At 47.5% G+C, this 12,801-nt stretch overlaps 3 protein-coding genes across 3 annotated transcripts; 1 reads left to right on the top strand and 2 right to left on the bottom strand.

Annotated features, from left to right (window-relative positions):
- Positions 1-1,220: 1,220 nt before the first annotated feature.
- RhiXN_12031 (Sodium/hydrogen exchanger family) lies at positions 1,221-3,696 on the bottom strand (the record flags this gene model as incomplete). Its single annotated transcript, XM_043331846.1, has 10 exons — positions 1,221-1,799; positions 1,848-2,023; positions 2,077-2,305; positions 2,364-2,557; positions 2,606-2,722; positions 2,775-2,890; positions 2,941-3,224; positions 3,278-3,352; positions 3,407-3,581; positions 3,638-3,696. 10 exons carry the CDS (start codon positions 3,694-3,696, stop codon positions 1,221-1,223), a joined length of 2,004 nt encoding a protein of 667 aa, XP_043186607.1.
- A 320-nt stretch (positions 3,697-4,016) lies between these two features.
- Positions 4,017-5,549, bottom strand: RhiXN_12030 (Mob1/phocein family; the record flags this gene model as incomplete). Its single annotated transcript, XM_043331845.1, has 5 exons — positions 4,017-4,873; positions 4,938-5,017; positions 5,060-5,215; positions 5,270-5,451; positions 5,502-5,549. 5 exons carry the CDS (start codon positions 5,547-5,549, stop codon positions 4,017-4,019), a joined length of 1,323 nt encoding a protein of 440 aa, XP_043186606.1.
- Positions 5,550-6,911: 1,362 nt separating this feature from the next.
- On the top strand, positions 6,912-9,454 carry RhiXN_12029 (P21-activated kinase 1; the record flags this gene model as incomplete). The annotated part of the gene is made up of 9 exons (XM_043331844.1): positions 6,912-7,157; positions 7,209-7,355; positions 7,404-7,505; positions 7,559-8,123; positions 8,184-8,448; positions 8,501-8,780; positions 8,832-8,931; positions 8,985-9,319; positions 9,374-9,454. The coding sequence occupies 9 exons, from the start codon at positions 6,912-6,914 to the stop codon at positions 9,452-9,454; spliced, it is 2,121 nt and encodes a 706-aa protein (XP_043186605.1).
- Positions 9,455-12,801: the final 3,347 nt, after the last annotated feature.

Genomic DNA, 12,801 nt, shown 5'->3' with positions numbered 1-12,801 from the left:
TGGCATTCTCTTCTTTCTATTTCCTGCTTCAGTAGGCATCGGGACATTCTCCACACATTTTTATACCAATCATCCACATGTATAAACGCAAGGATCAGTCCCCCTTTTCTCTTCTTCGGATTTATCTTTTGTTGTCTGTGTTTCTTGATATCCCACACTGAGCCTCCCAGCCCTCCTCCAAGCCGGTTCTATTTATTTATGATCGCCGTGGTTTCTCATTTCCGATATCATGATAACCCTCTCTCCCCTCAAACCCAATTTCGGGACATATGCTGTCGGGTGACATCCCGTCTCTTGTCCCGCAGGCCCACCCGTTTGAGCTCTTTCTGCTTGCTTCCATCACAAATCGCTTATTTTACTCATTTGCCAATCCTGTACACATCGTTCGGCACTTGTTGTGTTTCCTTTCCCGCTTTAGAAGCGCGCGTTACCCCCCCTCGACCATGTATTTCTTCTCGCAATATGCCGCCCCGCCAATATGTAGATCATAACAAAACATCACACTCTGTATCATCCATCTTTGTGGAAATGTACTTTTGGTGTCGAATCCTTGAGCATCCGAGTCTGCCGTGGGGTTCTTGGAACACAGTGTTTGGTACCTTGCCTTGGCGTATATATAATCTAGACGTCTCCCGCTATCCGCCATACATGCGCGTGTGGCCCGATCATACTCCCTCTCCCTAGATGTAATCGGGGGCACACGACGTTAGTAAGCTATTGGGTCCATAGACACTTCTGACACCGCCCGGTTCATCTTGCGGCCGTATCGCGAATGCACATCTCTAGATAGGCTCAAAAGTCGCGTCCTTCTCAACTTGGGAATTTACGCGCAACAAGCTCAGATTTTTATATTTACCCGCGGGTCGAGACCTCGGTGCCGGTGCAAGATCGGGCATGACGACCCGTGGGTTCGCCCTTCCCGCCGGAAACAGACTTTCGGAACCGCGCTAGGGAGTGGCCACACTAGACAAACATATCGGGCCGTGTGGAGGCAACACATGATCCCCGTACCCCATACAATATATCCGGGGTCTAAAGTGAACGCCCTCGCGATTTCTAACCACATATCGGGCTCACTTGACGCGAAAGGTATAGTTCCCAGTATGAGGAATGTAAATCCATACATTCTATATTCGGCAATACACACACAAAGTCAGATCGTGGATCATCAGACGTTCTATGATTCGAACACGAAAAGCCAGTACAGTTTTTTGATATTATTACATGCTCGAGTCACGTCGCCGTCGGGCATCCTCGCTCGCCTCTCCCATTCCGGGAGAAGAAGATCCCCCCAACTGGCGTGTTGCCCCGAACCGGGGACTATTCGCTCCAGGTGTGCTCGGAACACTCAATCTTCCCGCTCCTCCCGCTCCGCGCAAATCTCTAACAGGTTCGGGTGTACCCCGACCACCAGTCCCTTCGTCCTCGTCCCCATCCCCAATATCACGCTCACCACCCGCCGTGCTCGAAAGATTGAGCATACTACGCCGATAGGCCGCTTTACGCGCATGGAAGTTCCGGCTCGCGACGGGGTTGGAAAAGAGTGGAAGCAGGTATCGTTGGTCAAGCGATTCAAATGTCGGGACTTGTACGGGCACACCCCCAGTCAGGCTAAACGATCCCGCTCCGGTGGGCGGTGCTGAAGCCGGCCTAAACGCGCCAAATTCTTCTGTATCGGACGATTCGGATGAACGCGTCGATGGGCCCGCGGCTGGTGGGATGGAACTGGATGCTTGGGCCGGCCCTTGGGATTGGTTGTACCGTCCAAGTTGAACATCGGGACCCGAGTTCCAGAGGTCCTTTGCTGTGGATGAGCAAATCATGTGTATTCGCGAAGTGATACTTACGGAATACTCTTCTCCTCTCGGCCCGCGTCGTTTCCATCTGCCTTTATAGGGTTGTCCCCAGCCGATATCGTAATCGTTCAGTGGCTCGTCGTCGCTGTCTGCATCATCATCTTCCACTCCGGTACGGATGCCTAGTACCTCGAGCATACGTGCCGTAGTGCCTCCGAACAGAATGACTGCATGTACTCGCTGAGCACTTGATTTTAGTAGAAGCGATCCAAGTACATACCAGTCAGCACGACAACCACCAATACTGATGTCCTCAGTGCATTCGCATTTTCTCCTTTGAACCCAGCAGCGAGCGCCACACCTACGGCCCCGCGCAAGCCGGCCCAGAATAGCATCATTTGGTATGAATGCGGCAGCTCGTCCTGTCGTTGGCCCCGTGCGCGATGTACAAGGTTAATCAACTCGGACAACGGAAACACGGCCGCATATCGAGTTGAAATGACCGAGATCTTAACACTAGTCAGCCTGACTGAAGCTCGGATGCGTGAATATACTTGCCGTTGCGACCAGAATAAAGATAGGCTTGAACACTTGTACGTCTTGTGTAAACAAATTCAGCCCGAGATAGATGAATATAAAGTTCTCTGAAAGCTGGGCCAAAACTGAGAACATGTACTTGGTTGTTCGTTGAGTTCGGCGAGACATGGTATGGTACGCATAGTGCTTGAGGGTAATCCCGCAAAATAATAGGGACACGATACCTATTTCGAATAAGCATGAGTGAATTAGTTCAAGTGTTTAATTCTCACCACTCATATGCAGCCCGTTTGAAAAGAAATAGCTCGTATAAGCTATCAGAGCAACAAGACAACTTTCGATTCCAGGATACAGGGTCAGAGATGAGTGTTTGAGCATCAATGAGCATCCTGGCGACCAGTCGTGAACTCAATAATACCGCCCAGGCCACAGTTTACTTACCCAGGCCAAATACTACACCCAGTGCCATACTAACTGAGAAAGAGAGCAAAAATATGCCTACACCCCGGAAGAATGAAGACATGTATATATCAGTGCCATGGAATTGGGATAACGTCCTGTGGGCCATTAGTCTGCCAACAAATGATAAACACTGAGTAGCACTTACTCGTACATAACGATACTGACTGCATCGTTGAGGATGCTCTCTCCGAAAATGACCGTGTACAGCTTTGGGTCGACCTTGTGCTGGTTAAAAATAGCCAAAATCGTGACAGGATCTGTGGCTGATAGTGTTGAGCCAAATATCAGGCATTCGAGTAAACTAAGCTGAAGACCCTCAAGTCCTAGGAAAGAGTAGATGTAGACCAATACTCCGAGTCCAACAGCAGATATAAAGGTCCCAACGAATGCGAAAGTTAATATAGTCCCGAAATTGCGAAAAAAGTTGTCCTAGACGCCCATACATGAGTGGCCGCTCACCCTCTCGTGTGATAAATGCCCACCTGCTTGAGCTCGTATCCAGAGTTCAAGATAATCGGAGGGAGTAGTAAGTTAAAGAATAGTGTATGCTTAAACGTCTAAAGTCCACATTTTTAGTGATGCGTGTGATTATTCTCAAGGTGATGGCTAACCAGCATTTCGCGAATGAGATGACCTGGTGAGAGTCGGATGATCAAGCCGACCACCATCCCAGCAAATATGGACAAAACGGTTTCGTGAACAGTCTTGATACGTTTGATTTGAACATAGTATGATGTCCATAACGAGAGAATGAGGAGTATGCATAGGATTGTAAGAGCCCATGCTCTACGCGACTTGACCCTGTCAACGTCCATCCCCTACTCAGTATGCCTCTTACTCACGAATACAACTCTTCCTCCTCTACAGGGGTTTCAGGCATATTAGGATCATCCGCGAACATTCTATAAAATTAAAAGTCAGTTATTGTTGCTTGGGGCACCTTGCTCATCAGGGTTCGGCACAAGTCGCGTGAGGGCGCTTAATATGGGAAGTATGGTCAGCTGTCATGTGGCGGCATATGTGTGGCATAAAAATAGACCGATCATTGTTGGAGAGGCAAGATACAATAGTAATATATCGACCACAAGTACAGTGCTACTGAAACATCTCGAATACTTGTACACATATACATTTTGCATCCTGATAAGAGTTGATAATTGTTTTCGCGCGCACGACTGGCTTGGCCGCGTCGGCTGACTGCAGTCTACAGTAGGTGCAAGTCTAATTCTCAGCAGTATCCTTATCCTTGGATTGCTCTCCTCCCTCTTCTGGTGTCTCGGAGTCCGTTTCTGATTTAGTACCTCTAGGAATTTCAGCATCATTTGCTTCAGATTCCTTCACTGGGCTTTGAGGGCGAGGATCAACCGAAGTTGGCACAGTAATGGACGGAGGACTTGTTGTGTCATTGTCCTCTTCTCTGTCTGGCACCTGGATTTCGGTCTTCTCGCCATCGGTTTTCGGTGAAGACTCAGCTTCCTGAGTGACAACAGAGGTAGCTTGAACTGGGGGCTCTGGTGCTTCGTCATGCGGACCATGGGAGTCTCCAGGGGCAATGGGCTCGCTAGGGAGCTCCTTAGGTTCCTGGTGAGCTTTCGGTACACCCTCGTGCTCGTCTGTGTCCGGAACAGCAGATTGGTCCTCGATGGGATATTCTTCTGTGACGTTCTCGTCAGAAATCTGCTCTTCTGATTCGACCTCATTAGTCTCATCCGTGCCCCTGTTTCCAGTCCATTCCTCGAAAAGCCGTCGTGCCATGTTCCGTTCGTTCTCATTGGGTAAGTACGTCCCTTCTTGGCCTGATTCTATAGCACTTTGAGGAGATCCAGGGTCACGGTGGTCATCAACGGTATGGCGTGAACGATCGTTTGACGAGTTAAGCTCAAAGCTCTCAGAGGGAATCACCAGCAGTTCGGGAGGAACCAATTCGTGTTGCTGTGAAAGAGCAAGAAAGCGTGCGTAGAGCGATGATTCGGCTTCTGCTTGCGAGAAGAGCTCACGATGGTGATAATACGCATGGGCAAATATTCGAGATAGACGGCGAGCTAGGGACGAAAAATGACGGTATGACGATTGGGGTACTGAAAGTCTAAAGCGGCCGTCAATCTGGGGTGACGGAGGAATGGATAGTTATATTTTGCCCACCTAGAGGGGAAGACGCGTGTCGAATTGAGAAGTGCTGTTGCACTGTCCAATGTATGTACGATATAATCGATCGCGCAACACTGCGTGAAACGTCAGTACGATTCATGGGCATGAGATCACACAGAAGTATACGTGCCTGGATGTGTCCCCCAGCAGCATTACCATGTGCCACGCAAAGGTAAAGCCATTCGCCCGCTTTCATTTCGGGGCAAGTGTCTCGGTTGCATTCTAGCTGTAAGTTGGTAATAAGCGGATATGTTAGATCTTGTGCTAAGCGTCTGGTTCGGGCATTGTGAGTACATGGACACGTATCAGCTCTGCTGGCAACGAACCTAAGCTGTTCGTACAACCAGCACCCATCATCCACTGAACTTTTCTCGTCATCAGATTTTGGCGGAGTCACAATTTTCTGCACGTCGTGCGGGTCTTGGCGAATTAATTGAGCTATGTATTCTTGAGATTGAAAAGCCGAGTCAATGTGTCCAAAGTGCAGGTCTGCTGGGGTATACACATGCTGCATCATTTCAGCAAATATTTGCCTTTTACGTGATTTTTAACAATTACCTCTAATGAAGCTCCTCGACGAAGTCGTTGCACTTTTCCTCCTGTCATTAGGCTTAGGTTTAGTTAATATGGAATATTGAGAGCGTGAACAGAGCCAAGGCGGTTATGTGTAAATATGCGTAAATATCACGTGACTTATAGCAAAGAGGCAAAGTGACGATCCTGAGTGACGTTTGTAGGACCACGTAACTCCATCCAGAGTAGGCAGAGTAATATCCTATCGCACTGTAGTAATTGACACTGATACTCTTCCCTGTTCCATCAATTGTTCTTGATATAACCTTGTCCTATCGATCTCCTGGAGTATCCGGATAATCTCTTGATTTTTTAGTGACGCAAATACCCTATAAGCGGTCTGGCTATACTGGTAGCTTCTTCACGGGCATGACACGAGACGTAGTAATAGAACTTTACGCCGCGTTGGGTTAGCCTAGTATTCATGCCTTTCGGCGTGCTGGGTCACGATTGGCTCGCAGATCACGGATTCAGCCATAAATAGCATTTACAGTGGGCGAATCCCCGTCGTTGCTCTGATTGATATATCGCGAGGTATTTGACTAACTACTCGAAGGATGTATGCGCGTGTCATCACTCAACTCGAAGTGTCGGCGAAGCCAATGCGACGAATCCCAGTTTTTTGTGAGCTCATTGGTCGGATCAATTCGGTGTCTATCGGGTTGAATGACCTTTCTATGGTATAGAATAAAGCTGGTACGAAGATCACTCCTTTATAGTTGGGGTGTGTGGAAATGAGTAATGAGTCCGGAGGCGTGGGCCTCCCAAGAACGAGGGGGTTTGGTATGATCGGTTAACGACTTGATTTTAGAAGCTGTTGGATCATAATGGTTGATTGCCTCCTGAAGCAGCTCAAAGAGAGCAAGCAATGGAGTTGTTGGACTTTCTAGCACCACGCATAGCTAATATAGGGGAATCCTCAAAAGTTACCCGTGCGTAGTCTATTTGGGCCGGAACTATCCGATATTGTATCGGTGGTTTTCTATACGTTATTTATCCCGCTTCGGGATATGAATATTATACGAAGTCATCCGCTTTTGAACTGGGGCGTCATTCGACTATTCGTGTGCTTTTATTCCGAGCCACGCAGTGCCTCGGATACTTAGCCAGAGATAGCAACTCAAATTAAGTTTACTTACTCATATCTTAGCTAAGCTTCAATGAAGTTCTCAAAATAGTGAGTCAGTGATAACAATGTATCCTTGTCCGAGAATGGGATGAGGGGGATGAATCCTGTCTTTTGTTTGGCTATAATTGGTTATGAATTAGGTAATGCATCAGTCGTCGCTGTCAGGGTCTTGTCCCGACCTCCACTTCGATAGTGCGGGCGAACACGATTAACCGCGACGACACCCTTGAGCACGCCCCGACACCCAGATAATAACGTGGTCGATCATGAGCTTTGACGGTACACATAATAAATATCCGTTAGCGGCCTCTCGAAACGCCCCTCCTATACCCATCAATAACTCGTATGGCGGCGTTGGAGCGGCTCCTGTAGGTAACGGCTCGAGTTTGTCGAGCAATAACATTGTGAAGAGCGGAGAGGTTAGCGTAAAAGAGGAAGGGTTGACCAGCTGGATCTGGACACGGAAATGGATGGTTCTGAAGGAGCAAACGTTGAGTTTCCACAAGAACGAGGTGTGTAACCCGATTTTCTACGTCTTGCGCTTGTCTCATGGCGATTTTTAGTCTTCGTCCAGCTCCACTTTAATATGGCTTCGGGATATTGCGAACATTGAACGCACTGATATGAAGCGATATTGTCTCTTCATCGCGACGAAAGACAAGAAATTGTGGCTTAGTTTGAAGAGCGACTCGGAGCTGTACAGTTGGCAGGTAGGATATTATAGATAAGCTTTTTGCTGTATCTCTCATTTTTTTCAGGACGAAATTTATAACCGATCACCTCTTATGGGCGTTAGCAACCCCACAAACTTTGTGCACAAAATTCACGTTGGGTTTGACCCTGTTAGCGGGGCGTTCACGGTATGCACCGTCTTGATCGTGTATCTTGGATGTGAATTCACTCCGACTTGAAGGGGCTTCCTGATCAATGGACAAAACTCCTTACGTCCTCGGCCATCACTCGTGAGGATTACGCGAAGAATCCACAGGCTGTCTTGGAAGTCCTCGAATTCTATACGGACCGTCAGAAGCGGGAAGATGAAGAAATGTCGGGGATCCCAGCACCCAGAATGGGTCCTAGCGTGGGGGGCGACGGGCCATCAAGTGGGCCTCCCCGTTTCCAGGCTGGAACCGGGCTGGCTGGCGCCGTGGCACCCACTTCAGGCCCGTCTCATGTTCGCAACCAAGCCAGTGGCAGTGGATCACCTGCTGGCACTCCTCGACCATCCCAAAGCACAGTTCGCACCCCCAGCGAGGTTCGCCGGCCACAAATCAAACCATCCACATCCTCGCCGCAACTGAACCAGCAAGCAGCAGCGACATCGAATACGCCTCCCGTACCAGCACCCTCGTCTCAGGATCGATATCGGGGGCAGGAGTCCGATGGTCAAGCCGATCAAACTGGATTAGACTCTGCAGTCCAGGATCTTTCAATTGATGCACAATCAGAAGTACCTGCTCCGGCTCGGGTGAAGCAGGGTACGTCATTAACGAAATAACAGCTTAGTTAACTTGGTTGATTAATCGGATTGCCATCAGAACCACCTAAACAGCAACTTAAGGCTGCTAGGCCACCTCCCCCTCCACCGTCTGCCCCTGCTGAGAAGGATGAGCCAGAGTTGACAGGGACTGCGGCGGCGGCAGCGGCACTCGAGGGAACCAACAAACCCAAGGCGACCACCACTGCAGCTGAGAGGCGAATCAGCACGATGACCGAGGCACAAATAATGGACAAGCTGCGTAGTGTTGTCAGTAAAGAAGACCCCAAGACACTCTACAGCACCATACGGAAAGTTGGCCAGGGGTGGGTTTCTAATTACAGCCTTGCCGGGAAAAGCACCTCATTTATACACCAGAGCATCGGGTCATGTATTTGTGGCCAAGAAACTCTCTGATGGTCAGAAAGTTGCAATCAAACAGATGGATCTTACTCAACAGCCTAGGAAGGAGCTCATTGTGAACGAGATTTTGGTAATGAAAGAGTCTCGACACCCGAACATTGTCAATTTCTTGGATTCATACTTGCTTCGCACCGATCTCTGGGTGGTGATGGAATACATGGAAGGAGGTGCCTTGACAGATGTGATTGAAAATAATACTCTGGCCGAAGACCAGATTTCGAGTATCTGCCTAGAGGTAAGCGTTTATAGTTTACTGTCCATTCAGAATTTACCAAGCGTTCATCAGACATGTAGGGGTCTCGGCCACCTTCACACCCAGAAGATCATTCATCGTGATATCAAATCTGACAATGTGCTACTCGACGCGGCAGGGCACGTCAAGATCAGTGAGCTATCCACGTGTTGATTGTCAGGTATCGTTTTGACATAGCTCATATAGCTGACTTTGGGTTCTGTGCGAAGCTCACGGATCAAAAATCGAAACGAGCAACCATGGTGGGCACTCCATACTGGATGGCACCCGAAGTCGTGAAGCAGAAAGAGTACGGACCCAAGGTTGATATCTGGTCATTGGGAATTATGGCGATCGAAATGATCGAAAACGAGCCTCCATATCTTGATGAAGAGCCTTTGAAGGCACTCTACTTGATTGCGACCAACGGCACGCCAACACTCAAGAAGCCGGAAACGCTGAGTCGAGAGCTCAAGAGTTTCTTAAGTGTGTGCCTATGTGTCGACGTGAAGAGTCGAGCAACGGCAGACGAATTACTCCAGGTACATCTAACTCTTTTTTTTGCCTATGGTCTCTCCGCTGACTTAGTATAATAGCATGATTTTCTGTCCAAAGCTTGTGATCTCTCGGGACTAGCTCCATTGCTATTATTTAAGGCGAAGCAAGGTGTCGCATGACAGTCTGGACGTGGTTGATGGGTTGTCTGATGGTACAATTCGCCTTATCTGTGTATAGTTGGTGAACCTGTTTAACGATTTTCTTTCCAAAAGAGTGTGCGAAATATGAACTACGCTAGGTGGGATTTTGACCGAGTTCACTCGGATCATATGTATATTCAAGTTCGTAGTGATAGACTGTGGGCGCAAAACTCCAGCGTTATGAGAATTAATCCCCACACCTATCAGGCAAAAAAGCACTTTATCTTACAGCTGATCTCGTGGATTGCGAACTCCCCGCTCCTTGGTCCTATTAAATATTCTTACTCTTGGGTCCTGATTTATAGGGATGAATCGTTCAACTATAAGACTTTGAGGCTAGGTTATAATTGCACTAACGTCCTGGATTCGGTATGGTCTTTTGGCCCCCTTTTTGACGAATTCGAAGTCTTTTACGAAAGCAAACAATTCCCGTACACTCACTCCAGGTATAGGACAATACTTGGGATCAAAACGTTGTAGCGTTTCTTGCAGCACAAATAAGACCATTACCGAAAAAGATTGTGCTAATCCGCGGTGAACTCGAAGAACCCGGAAAATCCACATCACGTCCGATTTTTGCCAAACATCAGTACGCAGCAACACAGAATCCACAGGTGGACGGCACGTAGGGGTGGGCTGGCGATGCGGAATCGTAGAAATTGTAGTCAGATCTTGCTAACACCCCGCATATAAGATGCGGTTCTCTGTGTCCAGGCAATCCAATCTCTTTGGAAAGAGAGGGGGGGTCATCGTAGACTTTGTTATCTTTCCCCACTCTCTAATATATACTCACTACACGTATTATGGTCCTTTAATTATAACATATACTGCATTCAGAAAAGTACCGATCTCCCTCGACTCCATATATGCATTTGACCAGTTGCGGTCCGAATAATCGTTCGATTCGGGCCGATTATAAGACACCAGTGATCATGACCGGACATATTGTGTTAATATGCTATCGGTTATTACCTAGCTGACCCAATTCAACTATTATAATCGCTACGCCTCCCTCCATCCCGAATCCACGCCCTACCTCCCAGCCTTTAACGGGATACTCCGTTGAACCTTGGACTTCTACGGTTTAGTTCCACCTTAAAAGGCGTTTGGAGTTACAAAACAACACTTTTATGAAGACTCTAGCTGGATTCCACATGAGCAGCCAGTTTAGCCATGTTTTCAGTGTTGGCAATAATAAGAAACCCATATACTAGTGTCTCAAGAAAGTATCGCACAAGGGTCTTTCATCATTTCACCACCACAATGTTCGAACTAGGGCTGCATGTATTAGTAAACTCTGTAGAACTATTGATAATACCTGCAGCCATAGTTCGAACATTGTGGTGGTAAAATGATGAAAGCACCTTTGTGCGATACTTTCTTGAGGCACTAATATATTGATTTGTTTAAGTCAATTAGCTACCAGAAGATAAAGATACCTCTGCTTCCTATAGCTTTGCTACCATCCTACCGTGGCACCACCCCAAAAGTCCCCGGCACAATTCTCCTCTGTTCTACCATGTACCGAGTGCAAATTTAAACCCCATTGAGGATGTGTGTATAACCCCATGCCATGTAATTGAGTGATGGGTATGATACGGATATGTGGAGGTCGCGTATGTTAGAAGGCTGCAAGAGATGCAAATAACTCAATGGCAGCGATGATGGTGAAGCCAACCGAGTGAAAGAACAAGCCAAAACGCGCTGTATAGGGGGCAGGATAGGGGTGGAGACTAAGCGCCAGAACGACTACGTGCCTTCGCATACATATTGTGACGGCATGCATATGAATGGAGGAGGATATGGTTCGAAAATCTTCGCTCAGAGACTGTGTATGCGTGAATGGGTAAATCTCTCGCCTACCATTCCTCAAACTTCACCTGGTGTTCAACAAAGCTGGCCTCCCCTGCTTGGTATCCCCCCGCCTCGTTCACATTATGGCGGGCCATGTCTGGTTCGGCGGATACAACACAAAGTTTATATTTATCAACGGCATACCCAAACTTCCAGGCGTGGAGCCAGCTCAAACTCTCCCGCACTTACTATCTCACTACCTGCTTGCAGAGGACAGTCGAACAACGCTTATTGAAACCTCACCCGATCTCAACTCCTCTATCCCATTTGATATCTCCAACGGTTTAGAGGCAGCCGCAAGATTTATTCGTTATCTTGAAATCGGTCTTTGTAGATGATTCTTCCCTCTTTGTGAGCCCGACCCGGACATGCCGGAAAGGCGGTCTCCTTATCTCCTTTACCGTTATCTTGTGTTGTACTATTCTGGGGATCGGTCGCATAACGGTGCCTGCTGTATTATCTATGAGCATTTTGTCTTGTTCACATGTAGCTCCTGGTAATCCATATTAGAAGTATATTTTAACAAATTGCATGCACACGACAAAGAGATGTTAGAGTTTCTTGTGATAGCTCCGGTGCTTGATCGAGTTGAGTAACAGCCATTGAGCTTTGCAATGTGAAAATTTGGTTGAAAATACGAGCCGTTATGGTCTTGTTTATCGGTAACACGGAAGGACGCAGGACGAAAATAGGCGTCAAAGCCTGGTTTCGATTTTGCCATTCAAAAATATCAAAAAGAGAGGGAGGTGAGTAAACAAATACGAATACGGAATTTTCGAGAATGAGACGCACATATGTAGATATATGCGTGGCAGGCAGTTAAAGTGTAAAGTGAACCATCGTCCAGCATGTTCCAAGTTTTTGAGTACCTATAGTTGTCATTAGATCACTTGTCTAAGGAGATATACAAAAACCCAGCATCCGGAAATAGGTATGGACTTTTTAAACGGATAATCCTCTGTCTACCAAACCTCGGCAGGATTTGGCGATGATACAATTAATACATTCGACACACCTATTCAATTTTACTAGTACATATGGCTCTTTGCTTGCGCAACCAGATGATGCCTTTTCAGCCTTCGGGACTAAAGCTGTGTTTCGCTGCTACTTCATATCCGTTGGCGCTCCAACGTACTCCCATGACCCAGAGTTAGATATTATCCATCGAGATCTCCAATATGATGGGAAAGCGAGTGGAATGCCTCCATCATTACCACATCTCTCTGCACGTACAAGGAATAGGTCAACAAGTAAGCGGGTGGCACGGTAAAATGTCCAAATATGTATTTCCTCATGTGGTACCATCCGCTCCTCTGATCTCGGTGATTGACACAAACCGCCGCCGAGAGCCAGCTGTCATCCGGCGACTGTGTTTACGATAGGTAGTTCATAACCAAGAGGTTTGGCACAAAACTGTGACAAACATAACCGAAGATCATTGCACTCGCCTTACTCGATCGATCCAAATCAGC

Source organism: Rhizoctonia solani, chromosome 15, assembly GCF_016906535.1.
Source record: "Rhizoctonia solani chromosome 15, complete sequence".
NCBI lineage: Eukaryota > Fungi > Basidiomycota > Agaricomycetes > Cantharellales > Ceratobasidiaceae > Rhizoctonia > Rhizoctonia solani.
Note: the sequence above shows the minus strand (reverse complement) of the source record. Positions and strands in the feature narration are given on the sequence as shown.